General features: G+C 55.0%; 1 protein-coding gene across 1 annotated transcript in view; it reads right to left on the bottom strand.

The window, feature by feature from the left end:
* The window catches only part of GRB10 (growth factor receptor bound protein 10), a 160,367-nt gene that overhangs the window by 7,181 nt on the left and 130,324 nt on the right, over window positions 1-22,862 (bottom strand). The window contains exons 7-16 of the mRNA XM_044920255.1: window positions 22,174-22,330; window positions 16,845-16,960; window positions 15,842-15,910; window positions 14,633-14,770; window positions 13,085-13,195; window positions 11,353-11,451; window positions 4,668-4,745; window positions 3,706-3,822; window positions 2,804-2,870; window positions 2,513-2,600 (exon numbers count right to left, since the gene is read on the bottom strand). Of these exons, the coding sequence (XP_044776190.1) occupies window positions 2,513-2,600; window positions 2,804-2,870; window positions 3,706-3,822; window positions 4,668-4,745; window positions 11,353-11,451; window positions 13,085-13,195; window positions 14,633-14,770; window positions 15,842-15,910; window positions 16,845-16,960; window positions 22,174-22,330 (1,040 nt within the window). The remainder of the gene's footprint in view (window positions 1-2,512; window positions 2,601-2,803; window positions 2,871-3,705; window positions 3,823-4,667; window positions 4,746-11,352; window positions 11,452-13,084; window positions 13,196-14,632; window positions 14,771-15,841; window positions 15,911-16,844; window positions 16,961-22,173; window positions 22,331-22,862) is intronic.

The following is a 22,862-nucleotide window of genomic DNA, read 5'->3' on the forward strand; positions in this document are numbered from 1 at the left end:
ACGGGGCAGACCCCCGCCGGTGGCTCGGGGACCCTCCCACAGCAGGTGCACCTGACACTCGGCGCTGTACCTGTGTTTCGGGGGGGGGCCCAACAGGAGGCAGAAACGCTCTGCTTACCTTCAAACCGAAAACAACAGGAGGATGAACAGACCCCACAAAATGGGTTCCGATTGTGGGGGAGTTTCAGGGGGCAGAGGAGAGTCCGCAGGGAATCTGCCTGGTTTCACTGTTCTGACTTTTGAACCAGGGGAGTGTTTTATAGAATTCAACGGGAAGCATTAAGCCGAAGGGAAAACAAATCAGATCCACTGACAAAAATCAAAAGCAAACGGAGACAAATGAACCTCACGGACTGCATGATGCTTTGCTGTCAGAACCCCAGAGAGGAAAGACTTTAACCATGGTGCTTGAACACGACCTGCCTGGAACGTGCCTTCAGGATTACAAGGACCACATGAATAAGACAGGGGAAAATAAGTATTTACAAATGATTATGTCTTTAGTAAGATTTTCTGAGTAAGAGAAGAGAAATACAGTCAAATCAAAGTAAAAACCCTGTATGTACTCTTCCAGCTGATCTGGCCGTTTATCAGTGTGAACCCTGCAAAGAAAGGGTTTCAAACTTTTCTTTTTCACCGTAAAAAAAAAAGCCTATGTCCTAACTCTGTCCCTAGAGAAGGCCTATAGGTTGTGGTGTCCAGACACCATTTCCCACTAGAAAGAATGAGGCTCTGAAGAGAAACGTTCACGGGAGCCGAACATTCTCCCGTCACACCTGGAATCCAACACTGCTCGTGGTGGGTCCAAAGAACTCAGGGACCAACTTGAACAAGTCCTGTTGGCCAAAGGGAGGGCACGCTGAGCATCAAAAGTAGTAAGTTTTGACCGAAATAAGTCCAATGCTTAAGAATCTAAGTACATAATCATAGTTGAAACAAACAACAGCTCATTTGTCACTACAGGAAGGTGGTAGAAGACCAAATCATTGTTCTCCAAGCTGACCTTCTTACTTGAGGGAAAAGTCAAGCGTTTAGCTACGTTTGAGGCTAGGAACTCACCCACTACTTCAACTAATAACAGGCGAATAAGAGGAAGAGAAGGGAAGCAGAGGGAGACCATCGTATCTGAGGACACTCAAGAGACCTATCAACCAAATGCAATCTGTCGGTCCCGACTTGAACCAACTCGATTTAAAGGATTTTCTTTTTTTCTTTTAACAGCAATTAGGGAAGTTTGAACCCAGACTGGATTTTAGATGATATTAAGGAATTCTTGCTTATTTCATTAAGAGTAACAGTGATTTTGTGGTTGTGTCAGAAAACAAGGGTCTTTATGTTTTAGAGACACACTATGTTTACTAGTAAAAATTTAGAATGTCTGGGATTTACCCTAAAATCTTCCAGAAGGAGAAGGGGGTGTGGAGGAGCCAATCACTTGGGAAGGGACACAGACAAACTAAAATTAGCAAACTGTCAAAACCAGACAAGGATTACGTGGGGGCTCACTATCCTCTTCTCTCCTGGGTAAATCTTTAAATTTCTATAGCAAAATGTTTAACAGATGAAGGGCAGGAAAACCAGAGTGCGCCTCCTGCTGGGAGCGGGGAGCGAGGACACAGGTCTACATCCAGGTCCCTGGGCAGCCCTTCCCATGGCCCTGGGAGCAAGGCTGTGGGGCGTGCTTCGGCCAATGGGGTATCAGCCCTGAGAAGGTCCTGTGCATCGGTGTTTGATCTCTCTTACTCCTGGGACCCGTGACCGCCACAGCGTGAGTGTCCCCAGGCTAGCCGGTTGGCACACACACCCAGCCGCCCCATCTCAGCAGCCAACTGCCACACCCACCCCAGCCGAGCTGGCCCAGGTGAGGACACACTCCACCGACTCCAACTGTGAGAAATGATCCAGCTCTGTGGCCTAAAGCCACGAAGGTTTGGGGTTGTTTGTTCTCAGCAAAAACTACCCGATAAAATGTAAACAAAAACGTTTTTCTCCCGTTTGCCCCTGCCTTGTTGAAAAATATGGGAAGTATGGAAAATAACCGGCTTGTGCTCTCGGGCCCTCTGAACTGCAACAAAAAGGCGGAAGTTGGTAATAGACGGAGTATGGACAGAATGGGTTGCAATCCCCCTTTGGCCACTGGCTAGCTGAGCCCGCCCTGCACCACGCTGAGCCTGAGCCAGTCTCTCCTCTTTATGTTTTTTTAAGATTTTATTTATTTGACAGAAAGAGAGAAAGGGAACACAAGCAGGGGGAGTGGGAGAGGGAGAAGCAGATTCCCCGTGCAGCAGGGAGCCCGACGCGGGGCTCGATCCCAGGACCCTGGGATCATGACCTGAGACGAAGGCAGACGCTTAATGACTGAGCCGCCCAGGCGCCCCGACATTCTCTCCTCTTTAAACCGAGGCTCTAACGACTGCCCACCCCCCAGAATCACTGAGAAACCAGCCAGAACGTGCGCCCAGCACAACATCACCTCGGCAGATGCCCAGTCTCCAGGCTGGCGCTTCCTTACCCGTCCACCAGCCCCTGCTGCTTAATGATCCGGTGGGACTCCTCCCTGGAGATCCTGCCATGAAACCAGTGTTGCGTCCTATGAATCACTGCGGGAGGGAAGAGAGAAGGAGGCTAGATTGGCTTCGCCGAAGGTACAGCGAACCGGCGATCAGCGTGGGGCCCCGGTTCCCATGGCTACACCTCTCCTGGCGCACGCCGGGCCCGGGCGGTCTGGGGAAGCTCCGGGAGGGATGGGCGCGGTTTCATCTTCCTTACTTCTCGAAGGATCGGGCCGCCATGCTGCACTTACCTGTACTTAGGGTAGAAGGGTGGAGAGGACTTTGGCTGCCTAGGATATTCATCCGTGTGCTTCGCTTCTGCGGAAGAAATGCCCGTGTGAGCGCTAAGACAGCAGACCGACACGGCCCACCGGCCACCAGGGACACACACGTGGCAGGGAGGCCTGGCCGGGGTGACGGCGCCCCTGGCTGTGCAGGGACAGCTAGCGGAGCCCGCCCCCCGCCTGACTGCAGTTGTGACAACACAGGCATCCCGGGGAATCTGGATGATCCCAGGACTGAAGCACACAGAAGACACACGGTGAAAACTGCTGGTAAGTTCTGGGAGAGAGGCATGAGCTTCTCCACTGAAACACTGGCCTACAGAGTCCCTAGGCTGTGTGGCCGTTCTTTTCCAACCCGCTCTGAAGCTACGGTTCGGGGAACTCTCTGAGCCAGGGCGGCGGGCTCAGGTTTTGTACGTTCTCTGTAAACCTCAGAGAATTTGAAATCAGGGTGACACTCTTCCCGCTGGGAGGTCAGGAGCAGGAACCTCCGAGGGAAGAGACCGTCCGAGGCCACGAAGCTGGTTAGTGGTCGAGCCACGATGTGAGCGCCTGCCGGCCTCATCAGGGAGGGTGGGCTCGGTGCTGTCCACACACGGCCACTGACCACCCACCAGCGGGAGCAGCTCTGTGCGGGAGCCACGAGGCCAGAGGGCTCTGCTCCTGCCCCGCTCCTCCCACGGGAGCCAGTAGGGGACGTGCGTGCCAGGAACGTGGAGGAGCCCTGAGCTGAGACTCAGATGCCACCCCCCCTCCCCAGCACCTCATGCCCCCCGACGGCACCCACAGAGCCATTCTTCTGGGAGACCAATGCGGGGGGGCATGCCCCCCACAAGGGGACCCGTCCACGGGACTGGCTGTGGCCTTACCCTCCAGGCGTGGCCTTCCTCCAGGGCTGCGCTCTGGGCTTCGGCCGGATTCTCGATCACTCTTCCTGTTTGCCCAGAAAAATCCATCGCCACGAGGGAGTTCTCAGAGACGCTGCGCTGGAAGGAAAGGCCACAAGTTCTTAAAGTGGAGGGAACCAGGCCCCCGCGGCACTCGAGAAAGTTGGTGCAAACCCATCCTAAAGATGGCCAGGAGAAGGGGTGACGGGGTCGTCCCGACCGCCACTCTAAGGTTCGGGTGGAAATTCGGTGGCAGGAGAGCCCTCGAACTAAAGATGGCTTTGATTTCTCTTGAGGGGAATAAGAAACGCTCCAGTCCCCTGGTGGCATCCAAATGCCACTGGAGGCCGTGGGGTGCCGCTGGGCTTGGCAGTGGGATCCGTCGCAGGCCCCCAGCCTCTACTGGATCACATCACAGAAGCGGAAACACTAGGGGGAGCTCAGCCCTCAGCAGCCACCAAGTCCGTCCCCAGGAGGTCCGTTCAGGGCGACACGCGGACCCTGCCTGTGGACACCTGGCCTCTCCCAGGAACAGACATGGAGGAGCATCAGGGTCGTGTTTTGAGAGGACAAAGGGTTCCTGCACCTTCGGGAAGTTGAGTACGTCCTGAGAACAAGGACGCTTGCTGCCAGCTCTAAGTTCCCACCAGGGAAGGCTCCAGCCTAACGGTCTCCCATGCCCACAGGGCCATGGGCGACCCGGGCGAACCGGACGTGGCTGGCGACAGTCCCTGAGCACCTGAGCAGAGCCACGCCCTGAAGGGTGCAGGATCCGTCCCCAGCAGTCACACTGCTGACCAGACAAACCCGTCTCCCCGCAGGGGACCGGGCAGCACGCACAAGCCCTCTCCGCGGCTTCTGGGGACAACCTCTCCTGAAACAACCCACGCTCAGCTGTGATGCTGGGAAGGAGCCCGCCTTCTGGACGCTGCAGCTGTACTCACCACTGGCGTGGAGAAGGAGGGGAGCAAGGCCTTCCGCGGTGGCGGGATCCTGAAATTCTGGTACAGTAGCATCCCGTACTGCAGGGGGAAGGTCAGAGTCAGCCGCCGGGGCCCCAGGAGCCCCCCAAGCCTCGGAACGCGGCAGACCCGTGCAGGGAAGGACCGCGCAGAGCACAGAACAGGGAGGGATGACCCTAGCTGCCGCTGTGAGCGCACAGCCTCAGTCCTGCATGCCTGTCCCCCGTGGACACGAGCGGCTAACTAGCTTGCTCACACCGGGTGGGCAGGGGACAAGCAGTGACAACGTAACAGTAAGATCGAGGGGCGCCTGGGGGGCTCTGTCGGTTAAGTGTCTGCCTTCAGCCCAGGTCATGATCTCAGGGTCCTGGGATCAAGCCCCGCATCGGGCTCAGCGGGGAGCCTGCTTCTCCCTCTGCCTTCCACTCCCCCTGCTTCTGTTCGCTCTGTCTTAAATGAATAGTCTCTAAAAAGAATAAAAAAGATTGAACACCACAGTTAACCTTACTGAATGCTGCTACGGGCCGAGTACTGATCCAAGCGCTTTATTTCATTTACTACTCTCCACGTTAGGAAACGTGTCCTTTATCCCCATTTTACAAGGAACAGATGGAACAGGGAAGTGAAGCAAGTCGCTCAAGGTCATGGTAAATTAAGGGCTCTGGATTCGAATGTACACAGCCTGTTCCCACCGGTGATCCACGCTTCCTGTGTCTGGGCGAAAAGCAGAGCCCCGCATGCTTGTACCCGCCCCGCCTGCACCCTGGTCCCCCACTCGCCCACATGGGAAAGAAGGTGGGGCGAGGAGACACAGTTATCAAGAGGTAACTCATTTCCAGCCCCGACCCTACAGGGTATCCTCTAGTATCTGGAACGGACGTGTTGGAATACCACCAAGAGGTCTACCATGCGTGTGCTGATGCTCCCAGAAGATGGGGCACGGGCCGCCAGAAACACCGGTGAGCTACTGCCCAAGCATTTTCCAGAATGGATGGAAAGCCAGCAGGCTACAGAATCCAGGGGCCAGCTACCAGGGAGAAACCCACATCCTGGCACATCCCAGCTCGACCGCGGAAAACAGAGACAGAGAGACAAACACAAGTGGGGAAGAGCGCATGTCATGGTCACAGAAGCCCCAAGTGGAGGACAGCTGAGTTCCAAGGACACGCGGAGAGAAGGCAGTGGAACTGGGGGCGGTGGGCAGAAGGGACCCCATGGTCTGTGGACAGTTTCCTCAACAGTGGAGGTGAGACAGAACACGGTTCCACGCTGGGAGAACTCTGCGCATATCCCTGGTCCCTGAGAAGAACGCAAATCCAGGAAAGAATCAGTGCAGACGTGCAGGGAATTCAAATAACAACAGAGTCTCTTCTAGGTCTCAAGTGGCTTAAGAAACGGGAAGAACTAAAGCCTAGGACGAGATACTTTGAAGGCTCCTCACACCGGCCCAGACGCGGTGGGGCCACCTGGGCACGCTGGCGTCTGGCGAGGGGAAGATGCGCACGGTGACAGCAGGGTGACCACCAGGAAAGAGAGAAATGATGTGGATGGGGGTGAAAAGTAGAAATAAAACTAACTGATGAGTCTTCCCCTGCCAAAACCAATTTTTTTTAAATGGAGAAAAAGAAGAATACAGGCTGGTGGGACAAACTGAAAATAAACAGCAAATGGCAGACTTAAGCACAAATATTAATAATCCACTGAAGGATATCTTTCCCAACAAATATGCCAATTAGAACGTGAGGATGATCAGGGAAGATGCGATTACACGATGTTTGTCAGAGACGCACCCTGAACACGAGGACTCGGAAAGGCAGAAAAACAGAGAGAAGGAGAAAAACCGTGCGAACACCACTCGAGAACACACTGATGTACGTGTAGTAACGTCAGGTGGATAAGACTGCGGGGCGGGCAGTGCTGATGCAGATAATAGAGCAATTTCGGAAGGACCGAAGAATCGATGTCAAGGAGACGTAACTATCCTAAACTTGTGTGACCTAATAACATGCACCTACACGTGCATGTGTGCACGTGTGTATTCATCTAAGCAGATGTGTGTGTGTGTGGTGTGCACGCACACACGTGTACGTACAAATACTCCGAATCGAATAATTATACAAACACGACCAACAGCAACTAAACTGGAGGCAACGTTTTAGTCTGAAACACAGTTGAAAATGTAAGGCTTAACACCAATGACGTCAGGATCCCTTTCAAAACATTATAGAAAAATCAAATTAAGGCCAAAGAAAAAGAAGGGAAAAGGCACCCCCCCAACACACACACACACATGCACATACACACGCACACACCCTGTTCAGGACGGCCCCGAGACCGCTCTCCGTTCCAATAATTCAGCCGAAGGACTCGTCCTTGACCCACGAACTATCTAACTAGCTTGTCTTTAAGCGGGTATCAAACTGTGTTTTACTTGCACTGTAGTCTTTAAGTATTATTTTTGCCTTAATTACCAAAGAAATTGTCTCTTTCCGACACTTAGTTTTCGCAGTTCCACGACTAGGAATTCTTGTTTTTCCCACTTACAAATGAATACTCCAGCCTTCAGGGTGGTAGTGTTATTGATACAAGCCCTTGACAGTTTTTAGATTATTTACCCTCCACATACACAACCTACAGTGCCCATTACTTAATATTATTTTCCTTTTTATTTTAGGTGAGTGGGTTTTAAAGAGATACTTACAGTCCAACCAATCTTTTTCCTTTACGCTTCCTCCGGTTGCTTGAATAGAAGAACGTGTGGCCACAGAATTATCTGTCCCCCGTTTTGGCAAAATGTTTCTTATTTCCTATTGCCATCTGCTTGGATGTGACACTCTCGGACGCTTTCTCAAAGAAGGCAGGTGAGTGACAGCTGATGTTGGGCTTCTGTCTGGAGAGGGACCGCAGAGACGGTCCCACATTAAGGAGAACGGGCCTCTTGGCTCTACGCAGACTCAACGTGCCCCATGTTCCGAGACAGCCCCCCCACGTGGTGTCGTATGGGCATGCGTGGTGCACACGGTGACTTACAGAGCACGCCGCCACGCCCTTTCTCTTGGAATGGACTTGAGCATTTAACATTTACATTCTTAAGCGAGACAGAAGCTTATTTCCTCGTGCCAAGACTGCACCGGGTTTAGGGTCATCGTTCATGTTGCCAGGCTCAGCTCCAGGAACACAACGCGAGTACAGGCTGTGCTTCCGACCGTGAGGGAGCTACGGTCTTGCGGGAGGCGTACAAATGAGCAGCAGTGTTACTCGGTTGTTGACGGACAGGAAATCTGAGCGGGTTCTCGGGGGACAGTGTGCAGGGGGCGACGGTCTCTGAGGGACATGGGACCTGCTGCGTCGCGACAGCAAGTCTCCCAGACAGAAACCCGCGCTCATGAAGCCACGCCCCCCTGCTGGGGAGGGATCTCTACTGCAGTTTCAGAAACTCCTAGAAGGGGGCGGAGGAGCTAATGTGCTCCCTCCACAGCGCCCCCCGCGGCTATGAAATTACGTACAAACCACGTAATAGGAAGGACCGCGGGACAGCAGCAGGTACCGCCCACCGGCATTATCCCCCTGAGCGTATCTGAGGACAGCAGTGCCCATCTGCTCCTACGCAGGCTCAAGCTCCTCTCTAAGGAATACCTGTGACGGTACTTAGAGGCACAGAAAGGTCCTTGGTTAATTCAAAATAAGGTGTTCCTCTCCAACAAGCCCTGGGATTTTAAGACAACGCAAACTGCCACTGCAGGATTATCCATCACTCGGGAGTGACTCCTGGATACACCGGGGCCAGCAGAAAGGCAACGTGAGGACACGTCCATCTGACCCCCTTCTGGGGAACAGGACAGACTAGGGCTCAAGCTCGGGGGAACTGCCATCACTTAGTACCTACAAGACCTCCAATCAACCGTGAAAAGGTGCAGCCCAGCGTCTCCTTAGTCTGCGCAGGCAAGACCCCTGGGACTCCGGCCCGAGACCCAGACTCTCTGAGGTCCAAGCCCCCACCCCCTGACCCCGCCGGCCCTGGGTCAAGGCCAGCCTTGCCCAGGACACCCGGCGGACGAGAGGAAGGAAGAGCATCAAAAAAGAAAGGGTCACAGCTGAACACATGAATTTGGGTGATTCCTGCTGTCATTCAGCTCAATTTTTCTGAGCATCTATTATGTTCTGAGCGCCAGGCAGTCCTGGCTCTCCAAGAGAATGTTGGGGGGCGCCAGGCAAGATGACGTCCGGACCGAGACCCGGCACGGAGCAAGTGCAGGGAGGGTGGACGGATGGACCTTCTCCCGGTCAGGTCCCCTGTCGGGGAGACGGACAGATGAGGGACCTGAGTCTATGCTCACATCCAGGAGCTGGGCTGAGAGAACAGAAGGCACTTTATAAGGTCTCCCCGTGGCTTCAAATGGCCCTGACCCCTGGAAGAAAATACACCCCATTCTGAAGGTAACATCGGGGTGCAAGGCAAGGGGCTATGGTCTTCTGATTATGCTTCCTGCTCTGAGACCAAGACCGTTTGAGACGGGACAGTGAGGGGAGGAGGGCGAAGTAAGGAAGTCTCACGTGGGATGAGGTCCATCAGCCTGCTCGGTGGCGGCAAGACACCTCATGCGTTACTGACCAGCTGGGACTGAAGGCAACTCAGCTTCTGCGTCATCTTACACTGGCCCAGAGCCCGTCACGACCACACTGGGGGCCGTTGGGTCCAGGTCCCCCACCTCCTTCGGGAATGGCACTTTGGGATGTGGGGTCTGGGGCTGATTGGAGGCAACGGGGCCATGTGCAGACGTGGAAAGGCGTCCCCTTCCTGCTGGCTGTCAGAGAGGGTGGCTCTGGAGCCGACCATGCCTCACACCAGGACCCCCCAGCCCTGGCCCCCTGGGCAGGACGCAAGGGGCTTCAGATCTGCCATCGGTCCAGTGAGGATGACCACGGGGAGGGGGCCGCAGGTTAGAAGTGATGAGCAGCCCACTGACAGCAAGTGCTCATGAACGTTCCCAATACACTAACAACCGACGGGACACATTCCTGTTGGCGCTAATAATAAAGTTGGATGTTACTGTCATTGCTTGTTCTGTGCATTTCCCTCCCTGTGCCCGGTCCTGTTACACCAGCGCCCAAGGAGCATCCCGTCCTGTCCCGCCGGCCCTGCTTCTTCACGCATGAAGCCGAGGGGGAGACCTCGCTACCTGGATTTACTGTGTGCTACCCCAAAGCACCAAACCCACAGGTTTCACAGATGTGCTCCCGCTTCCTTTTCTGCTTTTTCCAATACACTACGTATCCGCAGATCCAGAAAATCACATACAGAAACCAGTCAAGACGTCCGTCCCACATCCGCCCCCGTGTGTGCGGGTCCGTGCCTGCCCTCCCCCCCAGCAGTCTCACCGAGGGCTCACGTGCACACCGGCAAACACACTGATGCGTTTTAGCTTCTCCTTTCCTTGCTCCTACAACAAAGGTAGCACTTCGCTTTTTAATTCTTAATAATACGTCCTGGAAATTTTCCCACAACATATTCCAGAGAGAACCTCGTTCTTTGTGTCACCGAGGAGTATTCCTCTGAATGGCCGTCCCCTACTTCTGAAGCGCGCTTGTAAAGGAGTCGCCGACGTCCTGTACCAACACTCCCCGATTACAAAATCAGAACATTTTACGCTTAACCCTTCTTTGTTTTATCGGCAGCAAAAATCAAACAAGGCACGGTTCTGGGAAAGAGAGGCTTACAGGATGCCCGTCCTTGGAGCTTGTGCTCTCTGGCATCTCCAAAGGGTCGTGAGCTACGCCTCCTTCCGTGCGTCCGTTTCTCTAGGGGGCTCCGCCCTGACTCTCTGCCCCGCTGAAAGCTTCGGTGAAGGCTGGGGTTTTCGTAAAGAGATGCCTCGGCCACAGCTGACCAAACCAACTTCTCCTCCTGACCCCTCACCGTTCATCTTGCACAACCAGTGTGCGCAACTACCGTGCAATGCCCGCGGGCCTTATATACATAAGAAACTGCGACCACGTGGCGCACGGATGTGCACAAAGGGGCATCTTGTGGGAACGCAGAAGTGAGGCGTTCTCTGCTGTTACGCGAGCCTTTGCCACAGGAAACACCTTGGCAGTCACTGTGAGCTGCTGCCGAGGGCACCTTCCCATGTGAGGTTCTGTGCAACAGGCCCCTTTAAGAATGTGTCGGCAGGAGATGCCATGTCCATCGGGCGCCATGGCGAGCTGCACGGCGTGCCACGTTTCCCTCGGGGCCCCGGCTTTTCGGGAAGCTAGAGTCCGATGCTCAGTCTCGGAAAGCATTAACCCTCCTGATGGACTGTTTGCTGTCTCTCCCTGTCTCCCGGTCTGGGCTTTCTCTTCCTATTTCTCTAGACCACGGGCTCTCAGCCAGCACAGTCCCCCGCTTCCGTGCACCAGCCCCCACCCCGGGGACATCTGGTCACGTCTGGAGACGGTTTTGGTTGTCTCAACTGACTGGGGTGCTCCTGGCATTCGGTGGGAGAAACACCACGTCTGTGAAGGTCAGGTGCCGAGGCCGGAAGCCGGCTCTGACCTTTCTAACGCGAAGCCTCGTGAGAAGCTCTGAGACCATTTGGAAAGACGTGCGGGCGCACGGGGCTGGCAGGCCATGGGGAGGGCTCTCCAAGAAGAGATGCGCATGGCGCACACACAGGACGCCGCCTACCTTGAGGAGCCTGCACGCCGTCATCCAGCACGTTCGGCCTTGCTCGTCTTCGGCACACAGCAACCGCAGCTCTTTCGTCTCGTTCCTGACTTTGTTTGGCTACAGGAGGTCAGAGACGACTCAGTGAGTGCGACACAGTGAGCCCGTGGTGGGCAGGGTTGGGCCTGGCGCGCACCAGACGGCTGGCAGGGCGCGACCAGAGAGGGTGCCTCCTCCGCGGGGCACGGACCGGCCTGGGTTGGGTGTAGGCACGAGTGCTCGGCCCGCCCCCAACAGGGGGATCTCGGGGAGACAAACTCTCACAAGGGAAGGCGGTGGGTGCCACGGAGACAAGGGGACACCTAGGTCTGTGCGGGGAAAGTTGGATTCAACCGGAGAGCCGGGCCCGGAGTTATGGAAGAAAAGATGTCTGGTTGCCTCCCCGGAAGACTGAGGTGGCGGCTGAGGAAGGGCCCCTGCGGGGCTCGGCCAGTGAGGGGAGAAGCCCTTGAGGGGATCAGGGCCTGGGGCGTATCTGAGTGGCCCCAAGGACGGACCCATGGGAGGTCCAGAGAGTGAGGCCGGCGTCACCCTGGAGAAGGGGAATTTGGGGGGCAAGCAGCCTGGAGCAGGCGGGGGTCACCGTCACACAGGCCACTGTAGAGGGATGGCAGGTGCCCCGATGCAGAGGCAGGGTTTACCTGGCGATGGGGGAGAAGCGTTGCAGGTGTGGGCTGGTGGGAAGGGGGGGCACTGGCCACCTGGGCTCCAGTGGCCCCCAGGCCCCCAGAGGCCGCCCTCATACTGCTTTCCTGTGCACCTCGGGTCCTAGGGCTCCTGCTCCTTGCAACCCCAAGAAGCTTCACCAGGTCAAGTACAAGCTGGTATTTTAGGGAGCAGCATGCCCCCTGCTCCCTGACCTCTCCTCGGGTTGGCGTGGAGCCCTAGCTCAGAAGTCAGCCTGGCTGGGGGACTCCAAGCACACTCGCTGGTGCCTGGATGCGAGCAATGGGGCTGCTTCGGCTCCTGTGAGCACCTGGAAAGATGCAGTAAGGGGACGGAGAGCGAGCCCTTAGCGGAGCTCTTTGTGTGCAGTGAGCATGCAGTAAATAGCCTCCACCGTGACCATGACCACCACCAGCACGGCCTCACCAGGGGAGAGTGGGCCCTGTGCACAAGGGTGTGTGTGAACATGTATGCATGTGTGTGCATGTCCTTTATTCGTGCAGAGGTGTGCATGTGTGCACGTGTGTGTGCATGTCCTTATATTCATGTAGGTGTGCACACGTGTGTGGGTGTATGTGTATGAGCCTATGTATGTGTGCACATCTGTGTGATCGTGTAGGTGTGTGCATGTGTGGAAATATGCGTGAGCACGTGCTCTCACACACGTGTGCACAGAGGCAGGGCGGGGGCACACCCATCGTCCTGGGGACTGGAAGCCCATACGGAAAGTGTCAGCTCTCAGTACCCTAGAGGCCACCCAAGTGACAGGCTGGGGGTCACTAAGCCACGGAGCCCATCGACACATACCGCCCGTCACGTCCTCTGCTTCTCCCCAAGTTGCTAGCTACTCAGGGATCAACACATTCTGAGCAACCAGGAATGAATCAATCCACCGTGAACTGGTGTTTCCATTAGAAAATAACCCAAACAACCCCAGCAGCAAGAAAGGAGTTTACGGTTTCATTCCCAAGTCCCAGTGGGATGCCATCAGGAGCGGCAGCCCCCAGACAGGGCGGGGGTGTGGTACCTTTATGCAGAAGCCGTAGTCGGTGGGGGCGCCGTACTGCTTCCTGCCGGTGATCAGAGAGAAGACGCTGCTCTCCTCCAAGCCCCCGAGCAGCTGCAGGTGTCGGGGCTCCTGTGGAAAGGGGGGGTTCAGCTTCACAGGGGAGAACTTCCCAAGCACGGCAGACGGCAGGCGCTTGCACGTGCTCGTCAACAGAGGGCAGTCTGTGCACACTGTGCGTGCCTTCCCCTCTGATGGTCCACGGATGGAACCGTCCTATGAAATCAGCGCTAAATTAGCCCAAATGCACCCAGCCCTCGCCAAGAAAACCCACCTCCCACGACCGTGACAACAGGGGCGCCTGGGTGGCTCCGCTGGATAAGGATCTGCCTTCGGCTCAGGTCATGATCCCGGGGTCCTGGGGTCGAGCCCCATTTAGGGCTCCCTGCTCAGTGGGAAGCCTGCTTCTCCCTCTGCCTGTGTCCCTCCCCCTGCTTGTGCTCTCTTTCTCTAATAAATAAATAAAATCCTTAAAAAAAGCAAAAAAACGCACTGTGACAACGTGTTTGAGACTCTGCCATATCAAAGCCCCCTAACCATTCAAAGTGAAAACCAGGAGAACGTCTGGAGGCTAACGTTCAAAGTGAAGAGCACGCTGCAATGTTCGGCCCGCACCCAGTCTGCTGCCCTGGTGTGCAGAGTCCAGACATCCTGCAGTTCTACCACCGACAGCCTGCCCCATCCTTGTCCCTAAGCCTCCATCGTCCCAGTTCTGCTTCCTGTTCTGGGGTCAGCATCTACGAGGGCGCTGGGCAGTCGGGAAATCAAGTTGCCCGTCCCTGCCCATCCCTCCCCGTCCCGGATGGAAGCTATTCCACCTGCCCACGCCCCTTGTCCCCGGCTCATGCAGGACAGCCGCTGACCGCCCAGAGTGGCTGGAAGGCGGCCTGGCCCTCAGCACCCTCTCCTGGGGTCCCACCGGGCCCTCCCTCGTCTGTCCCGGCAGGAATGATGCACGCCTGGCCACGGTCTGCGGGGCCCTCTCCCGCTGCAGGGTGTGCTCACACATCACGAAAACAGTGTGCAAGCAGTTGTGTGCAAGGACACCAACCAGCAAGGTGAGCCCCCAACGCCCCAGCTCTCTTTGGAGGCCTGCAGCTGTATTTTCCGTTTCACACCTGCTCTTCCCACTGGAAATACACGCACAACTCCAACCTCTTCCCAGGAGTATCTACGATAACGTGTACTAGCTTGGCAACAATCTATCAGCCGTCCCACGGCCAGCTTGGATGCTAACTTCCAAACTAGGGGAACTGAGTCAGCATCCTTCAGGGACTCAGGCCGCCAAGGAGGCCCTTCTCCCAAGCCACAGAGGGGGCCGGGGCTGCACAGAGGCCCGTGGGTCTGGGCTGTCGCCTGGTTTCCGAGGGAGGCCAGAGGACCAGGAACTCAGACATAGCTTAACCAGTTATCATAAGCTCGGGGGACCCAGATGTGCATTTTCAAGGGAAGCTGCGTCCACTCTGAATGCACCCGGCCTGGGGTGACGGTGGTGGCTTTTAAACCCACCTTTGACGCCCCCTTCGTGGAGCAATAAAGGCCCGATCTCCGCAAACACACATACAGCTTTCTCCACGACTTCCTCCCCAGCTCCTTCACGTGCAAAAACCCCTGGATTTCAGGACAACTACTGGAGTTCAGGAAGTTCTGTGGAAGAGATGTGTCAGCGTCAGATGTTGCTAAGGAGGGGAGGATGAGAGCAGGTACGTCTGGCTGCCATCGCAGACATCTGGACATCGTCTGAATTACAGAAATACTCTTTTCTGGTCAAACCAAGCATTTTCAAACGGTAAGTTTTCCTTTCAAAAATCTTAAAACCCCACGTAAATTGGTGTGCAGGAAACATCATGAGTCTTCAAGCACACGCAAGCCAATGGACCTTCCTTAACGCTGACAAAAAACGGGACGTCACAGATTTCCCTATAAGACGGTAGGGTTAAGGGCCCTGCCCTTTCTCCCGGGTTTCCATAAAACACGCAGCCTGATCATCAGAGTTAGGGCAACGGGAAGCGCTGGGAGCAGTGTGGACGGAGACCAAGCACATCACTTTCACCGAATCGCCCTCCACAGAGAAGTGAGCTGATGGATCTCTCCAGGAACGCGTGGGTGACGCCGCTGTCCCAGCTGACCCCTCCCTCGTGTAGCACACCTTTCTTGGGAAACCGAGTTCAAGAGCCAGGTCTGGGAGCGAGGCCGGAGCGGGCCCCCCCCCCCCCCGGGGAGGGGCTGGGGAAAGGCCAGGTTTTCGTGAACAGACTTCAGAAGGCAGAGGGACAATGAAGACAGATAGATAACTAATTTTAATGTACACTCTGCTCCCTTTTAAAAGGTTTAATGGCAGCCCAATCCTTTTTTACGGTAAGGGGGCTTGGTCTCTGTGCAGAAATCCCCAGGGCGGCGGCCTGACCCGGACCCGAGCTCCGGAGGAGCCGGGAGCCTGGAGGAGAACGCGCCGGCCTGTGGCTTCTCTCTCCCGCCTTTCTGCTCACGCTGCTTCTAGCTCGGAGGAAGCTTATCCTGTTTATAAGTGCTTGTTTCGCTTCGAAGAAGCCTGGCTGCACACACGTTTCCCAGGTCAACCTTTATTTCTGGGTACTCTACACCCCGTCAGGAGCCAAGGCTAGGACGTGACGAAGAATGCAACCCCGTCAAGGTTCTGGGGAGCTGCCACCTCAGCGCGAGAGAATGTCCACCCAGAAACACTTTCTTGCCCAGTACCTGCAAAAGCTGGTTGTGACCGCCGTTTGACTGTTGGCACCAAGTAACCATCTGCTCTGGGAAGAAATTCTAAGGAAATGGGAAAACAAATCCATTAAGTTAGTTTAAAAGTGGGGAAAAGCAGCCTTACGGGGATGCCAGTATTAAAAACATTCCTAACAGGCACACGGACGTCCATCTGTATTTAAAATGACGCTCCTTCGTCCTCCCCTACCCCACGGTGGAGACGCCTACTTCCAAAGTTGCCATGTTTCCTTAAATGGCGAGTTCGAGGTTGGAGTATCTACCACGTTTAATGTGGATTCGTGTCTCTCAGCGTGCACCAAGGCCGAGGGTCGCCACACGGTGTTACGCAAAATCCGTTATCAAATCTCTTACTTTCAAATAAAAAAGCAGCTAAACCACTGAGCCAGAAGTTGACGGTGGGTCTTCTGCTCACGTCACAACGGCTCGGCCTCATGCCTCAGGACAGGAGCGCATGGTAGGGCAGCGGGAGGCTCCCGATCCTGACAGGTCACAGGATACGTGCTCCCCCCACCTCCCCCCAGAAAAATAAAAAGGAAAGAAGGATCTAGCCCAACGTGCCTGGAAACTCATTCTTCCATGAACCACAAAGTATTATTTGCTATTTGCAGAGAGCAATAAGCTTTTATTCTGCTGCATATTGAACCGATTTGTTCTAATTTAACCATGAACTTTTGATATAACTGAAAAACCCACCCCTCATCTCTCCCGACTCAGAGGCTAACCCCCTTTCCCTCTGCTACCGTGGAAAACCACCCCCGTTACCTCTGGCCACTACACAAAGGCATTTAATTAAGCATCAGAGACTGGGTCTGAGCAAGGACAGCTCCAAGAGACAGCAACCCCGGATTCTCAAACCCTTCTGCCGCCCTCTACGTCCACCTCAGTTATGTTATCCTCTGCTGCTACTGATCCCAAGTATCAACCCCAAGACTGCAAGAGTCCCAGACCCCGAGCCGAAAGAGGTAAAAACTCTCACCGTAGGATTTTTGAAAAACTCGTATTTTGCGTAATTCTTCCTAAATAAAAACTTGCTTTCGCTTGCCATGGTACTCTCCACCTGGACCACCAGCTCATGATCTTCCAGGTACCTTTCTGCAGAAGAAAAAACGTACGTGTGAGAAGACACAGGTAGAACCTGCAAGGTGGCTTCCCCCACTGACGACCCGTTCCTCTTCACGTGCTGCGAGCTAAGAGGAGGTCCAGGGCCACGCCTGGTGCCGGCCGAGAGCCACGAACAGGCTCGCCTGCTTCTGGCTACGAGGGAATCTGCCGGCAACAAGGGACCCACGACCCTGCCCTGCGTGTCCCCACGACGGAGGGAGGAGCCACGCTCGGCTTGAGCGCGAGATCGCGACCCCTGCCTTTACTTTCAGAAAAGGGGACTGGCTCAGGTTGGCATTCATTTAAAATGGATTTTCTGGTGCAAAACTGAATCAGTGACTTCTGTTCTGAAGTTTAGTCAGAAAAAACCATTTCTGTAGGTATAGGGACAAAAGCCAAGCACCCCAAACCGGCTGATGGTTGGTTCACAAACCTGAAATTTTTCACCAGATAAAATAAGGAAAAATAGACCAGCGGGGTTATAGCGACCTAAGTGAGCACGAGCCGATGCCGCGTTCCAAAGCAGAGCGTTCCCTCTGCACAGCGTCATGAGGAAGCCGCGGGGGACCCGTGGGGAGGGAGCAGCTCTGAGGGGCATGCGCACACACGTGCACAGACCTCTGTCCTCCAGCCTCCCCACGTCCCTCCCACCAAGGCAAGATCCCGGGACAGATGCGCACAGACTGGGCCCAGGCGGCCGGGCAGAGGGGAGCGGGGAACCCATGCGCCCTGAAAGGGGTGTGTTCCTGCACTCTGGCACCACCCGTGGGGGCTCAGGTACCCACAGGTGCCTCCCCTTCTCCAGCCCGCAGGGGGCCCGGAGCCTGGGCCAGCAGGGGGCTCAGGAAGACTGTGTGTGACCCCCTTCCCAGAGACCCCCGTCTGCCACTGGATGTCCACGCACCACTTTTCCCAGCTGTGAAAAAGCCACTCCGCCAACTTCAGCTCAAAGTCTTTTTCTCCAGTTCTCACTTGCCCTATGATTCCAAAAACAGGTATTTTCAAACGACCATGGGTGCGTCTATTAAACAACCCCGTTGCCATCCATCAGCTTCCTATAATCACAATGGAAAGCAACACTTCATCAAAAATCCCGAAGGATTTTTTTGTACAAACGGAAGAGTCGGACACTCCTCAAAGGGGATTCGTATTTTTTCCATGTTTTGACACCAAATTCAGTGTCTACGCCACCACCCTACTCCACATGCAAAAAGGTTACAGATCACACAACTCAAAAGGGCAGATATTTGCCTTAAAATGTGGCGCGGACATGCGAGTCCTTGGCAGAAGCCTGAGCTGCCCGCCCCGGCTCGCGTCAGCGTCCCGCCTTGCGGCCCCGCACCTGGGGCCTCACCCGCTCAGTCCAGCCACCGCAGGGAGCACAGCCGGCCATCAGCACGCTTGTAACAGCGGCTCGGGGCTCTGCGGGACTGGGGACTGCGAACAAAGTCGAGGGGGAGATACCACGGAAAACAACCCCGACGTCTGCGCACGCCCAACAAGCAGCATTCCGGTGCCTTTCGGCTGGCACGACAGGGAGACAGAGATGGGAAAGGTCAGCCCTCGAAGGCCCTTCTGAGCACCGAGGGCTGAGCACGGTGGCTGTTTGTCCTTTGACACCTGTAGGCACATCTGGATGGCAGCGTCCCTGCTGCGGCCAGGTCCTCCAGAGGGTGACTGCTGCGCCTCTCTCACCTGGCCAGGTACACACACAATGCTGTCAACGGCCCAGAGAGCTCAGGCTTCTTCCTGGAGGGCTGCAACCTAATTCTCGCAACAAGAGAATCCCCAAATCCCCGGACTTCCCGGGAGCTGTCCTCCCGTCACCGTTCTCCACGTTGACCGGGCTCCCCTGTTCATCTGGCCTGGTGCCTGTGGTCACCCAGGGCCTGGGTGGGGGCGCCCCCGCCCTCCCGGGGATGCAGCTCACCTGCAGTCACACTGTCAATGCCATGGGGGCACCAGGATGCCGTCTGCATGCCCCAGTTAACAGTTTTACAAAATCCCTTTAAAAAAATTATTTGTGGGGGCGCCTGGGTGGCTCCGTTGGTTGAGCGACTGCCTTCGGCTCAGGTCATGATCCTGGAGTCCGGGGATCGAGTCTCGCATCGGGCTACCTGCTCAGCAGGGAGTCTGCTTCTCCCTCTCCTGCTCCTCCCTCTTGTGCTCTCTCTCTCTCTCTCACTCTCTCTCTCAAATAAATAAATAAAATCTTTAAAAAAAAATTATTTGTTCACTTGACACAGCTGCAGGCTGGCTGTCAGCTATCCCGACGTACCCCCCAGGTGCAGGCCTCCCGGCGGAAGGGAGCCCTCCGGAGCCTCGCCGCTCACGTGCTCGGGGCGGACAGCAGGACCGTGCGCGTCCCATTCCGAGCCGCCTGGCCCCCACGGCTGGCCCTGGTGGCCGCTGAGTGGACTCGGTCAGGGACAGTGTTCGAAAGGCTGAGAGCTCGACACAAAAGACCGAGGCCAAGACCCGCACCCCATCACGGGCACGACGTGTGGGTCTCACTAACATAAGAAGAGATCACATCCACAGCCAGAGCTGGGAGTCACAAGGCACGGACCAGCTGCCCTAAGATCGTCCATCACTAAGGGCTCTGCCCCAACTTGTCAAAGGGCCTCGAGTGGCTAAGTGACTTCAGGAGCTGACGCTGGGGCTGAAGAAAGGCACTAACCGGGCTATGAGAGCAGCATGGTTCAGACGGGGCGGGAACATTCCCACCAGCCACAGACACTGCCCGCCAAGCACCAGCCGGCACCTCTGCCCCTGCTCCCCCCCCGAGTATGATGCCCCCCGCCCACGGGGGCTGCCGAAGGCTGCAACCACACGCACCCATGTGTGGTCTTCTGCTAGTGCAAACAAAACCACCTTTTCTCAATCGTCACTCCTGGCTGGGAAAAGTTTAACATCGCTAAGGCTCTAATATTTTACCTGCGAAGATCAGGGTAGTCATTGTGCCTTGAAATCCTCAATTCTAAGGCTATACGCAGGCTCAGAGTGCCATTGGAATTAGCTCACTTATGCCTCAGTTATCGGGGGCGACTGTCTGCCTAGTATCAGCCTTCCAGATCTGAGGTGCTGTCTGCCTGGCGCCCGAACCGCAGGCCTCGTGTATGTGCAGGTCCCCAGAGCCTCCCCAACGCACAACAGAGAAAGCGACTTTCCAGAGGGTCCTGTCTGTAACTGGGGACGTGGGGCTGGACGGCTCTGCCCGAGAGTGGGGGGTCACCTGACTGCGTGCCAGAACCCAGAAGCGCCCCCAGAACATCATCCCTTAAAGAATTCTGCCCCAGGCAAGCGCACTCACGCCTGATTGCAGGGATTCAAGGCTGACACTCTCTCAAATAAATAGAATCTTAGAAAAAAAATTATCCCCTTTAGAGTATGTTAAGTCCATCCGTGAATAAGAAAAATATGGAATAAAAGAGAAAACTACCGTATCCCTAAAAATACTGTGTGTGCCCTCTGCATGGAGGAATCGTGGAACACTACATCAAAAAACTAATGATGTACTGTATGGCGACTAACATAATAAAATTAAATTAAATTAAAAAAAAGAATACTGAGTGTGCACGTGTATTTCTTCCACGAGTTTCTCAGAATAAATTCTTTTTCATGTGGGTGATGATTTCTGAAGTTTTGCTGTATAGAAATTCTTTATCTCTGGCATGAAGTTCGAGAAATCAACAGCTACCACAAAAAATATGTGACTCATCCTACAGTCTTTGTATGTTCAATTTTTCTGAGTGTATCTGTCCCCATTTTATACGCGCTTTTGGTGTGGACAAACATATTCCTATATTATGGTATCTGCAGAAGGCCTTTCTATAATTCCTTTCAAATTAAGAGTATTCAGACTTTTGAACAGGCTTCCAGAATATTCATATTGGGTCCAAGTCCAGAGCTGTGTCTTTGAAGTCCGTTTTGTGTGTGCACGTATGCATGTATGTATATATGTGTATAAATGCATGCTTGGCATGTGTATGTGTCCATACACGCTGTGGGGTTGCAACTATTGTTTAATTTCCAAGTTATGTGTGCATCAGCGGATGCTGCTGGTGGCCCCATCAGATCAGTGTAGGATCCATTCGTGGGTGTCCCAAACTGGAGCTTGCCAACGGGGTCACCTGCTGCTACAGTAACTTAAAACAACACCAACTCAGGGGCGCCTGGGTGGTTCAGTAGGTTAAGCGTCTGCCTTCGGCTCAGGTCATGATCCCAGGGTCCTGGGATCGAGCCCCGCATCGGGCTCCCTGCTCAGTGGGGAGCCACCTTGTGCACGCTCACTCTCTAACAAAAAAACAAATAAAATCTTAAAACAAAACAACGCCGACTCAAAGTTACATAGCAATGTTTAGGCTTGGACTGTATAACATCATTGGAAAGAACACTATTTTGTTACATGAATATTCCAGACCTGGAAGTTTAAACTTGATCTCTTAATCTTCCAGAAAGGTTCAGGAGAAAAGTTCAGAACCACAGGAAGAACTCTGTGATAGTTTTTCTCCTTCAGCACGTGGAAGACATACAGTTGTGGATTTGGAGAAAATTCTGGTTTTAAGTGCGTGCCTGTGATTTTGTAAGCACCACATGTTATCCGCTAAGAATTTCAACAGAAGTCTGAAAAGCTTCTTGACCTGAGATAGACCACCTGAGCAAGAAACCCCACAAAACCCCCATATCTCTGTAAGTTCTGTAAACGGCACCTATTTCAAAATATCCTCTTGCCCTCTACACACAACACACACACGCGTGCGCGCTCAGTGAGAACACCGTGAACCAGCCCAGAGATACACCAGAACGCTCCAACTTCTGCAGGCCGTCAGCGCAGCACCCCACTCCCGTGACGCGGATGAACTGCTGTTTGCGCGGTGATCCCAGGACGGTGCTCCCCACCTGACCCCACAAGCCCCGCCAGGCTGCCCTCTCCAGACCGTGGCTGTGCACCAGGCCCCGAGCACCTGCCACGGCCGGTTCTCCAACCAAATCACAGGGAGAACCTTTCTGCTGTGTGTGTACCCTGGGGAACGGCGCTGCCGCCCTCCCGAGCAAACTTCTGGAAGCAGCTGGCGGCGGGCACGCTGGGAGGGAGGCAGGAGAAACAGGTGTGCAGCAGAGAGGGGACGGCACGCAGACGTCTCGCTGTCGGGGCAGGGGCTCCGTGGGCTGCGCATCGGGCCCCCCAGGGCGCTCCCTACCTAGCCCCAGGTGCGGGTGGTGCTCCACGAGCGTCCAGCTATTGTCGTCCACACAGTGACTTCTGTAAACCAGGAGCTGACACAGGTCCCTGGCCGTCGTGTCTGCAGCAATCTCCACCACTCTGCTCGTCCCGTCCTCACTGAAGACTCTCACATCCTGCAACATACAAAGGGCAGGCTTACAGATGAGCCACTTGGGTTTTCCCGGAATAAATGCTGCATCGGGATCCAACAGAAAAGGTAAGCACGGCAGCGTTCCGTCCTTCCAAGCAGCAAGCAGCGGCCCGCTGTGGCGGGGCATGCAGGGTTACGGCAGGAAGTTCTTGAGATGCCAGGACACCTCAGGGCACACAGGGCGCACGGCCAGGCCGGAGCGGACGAGCTGCCCCCCAGCCACCTGTCTCAGGAAGTGCCAGAATGCGTGTCAAATACCGCCGGTGGTCTTGGGGCTGGACATTTCATAGCGGGACCAACTGCACAGACAAATGGAGCGACCCACATCCTAACTTCTGATGAGTCCACCTGCTGTCTGTTCCCAGGGTCTGGGGTGCAGCAGCCGGCGCCCCGTCACCCCCCTGCACACACACACACACAGGTCAGTTCACTAAGGCTCAGGGAGAGTCGACACGAGTAAGTATGAATCTGCTGAAATTTAAAACACTGAAAGGACGGGGCAGAGTAGGAACATA

Source organism: Neomonachus schauinslandi, chromosome 12 (genome assembly GCF_002201575.2).
Source record: "Neomonachus schauinslandi chromosome 12, ASM220157v2, whole genome shotgun sequence".
Lineage (NCBI taxonomy): Eukaryota > Metazoa > Chordata > Mammalia > Carnivora > Phocidae > Neomonachus > Neomonachus schauinslandi.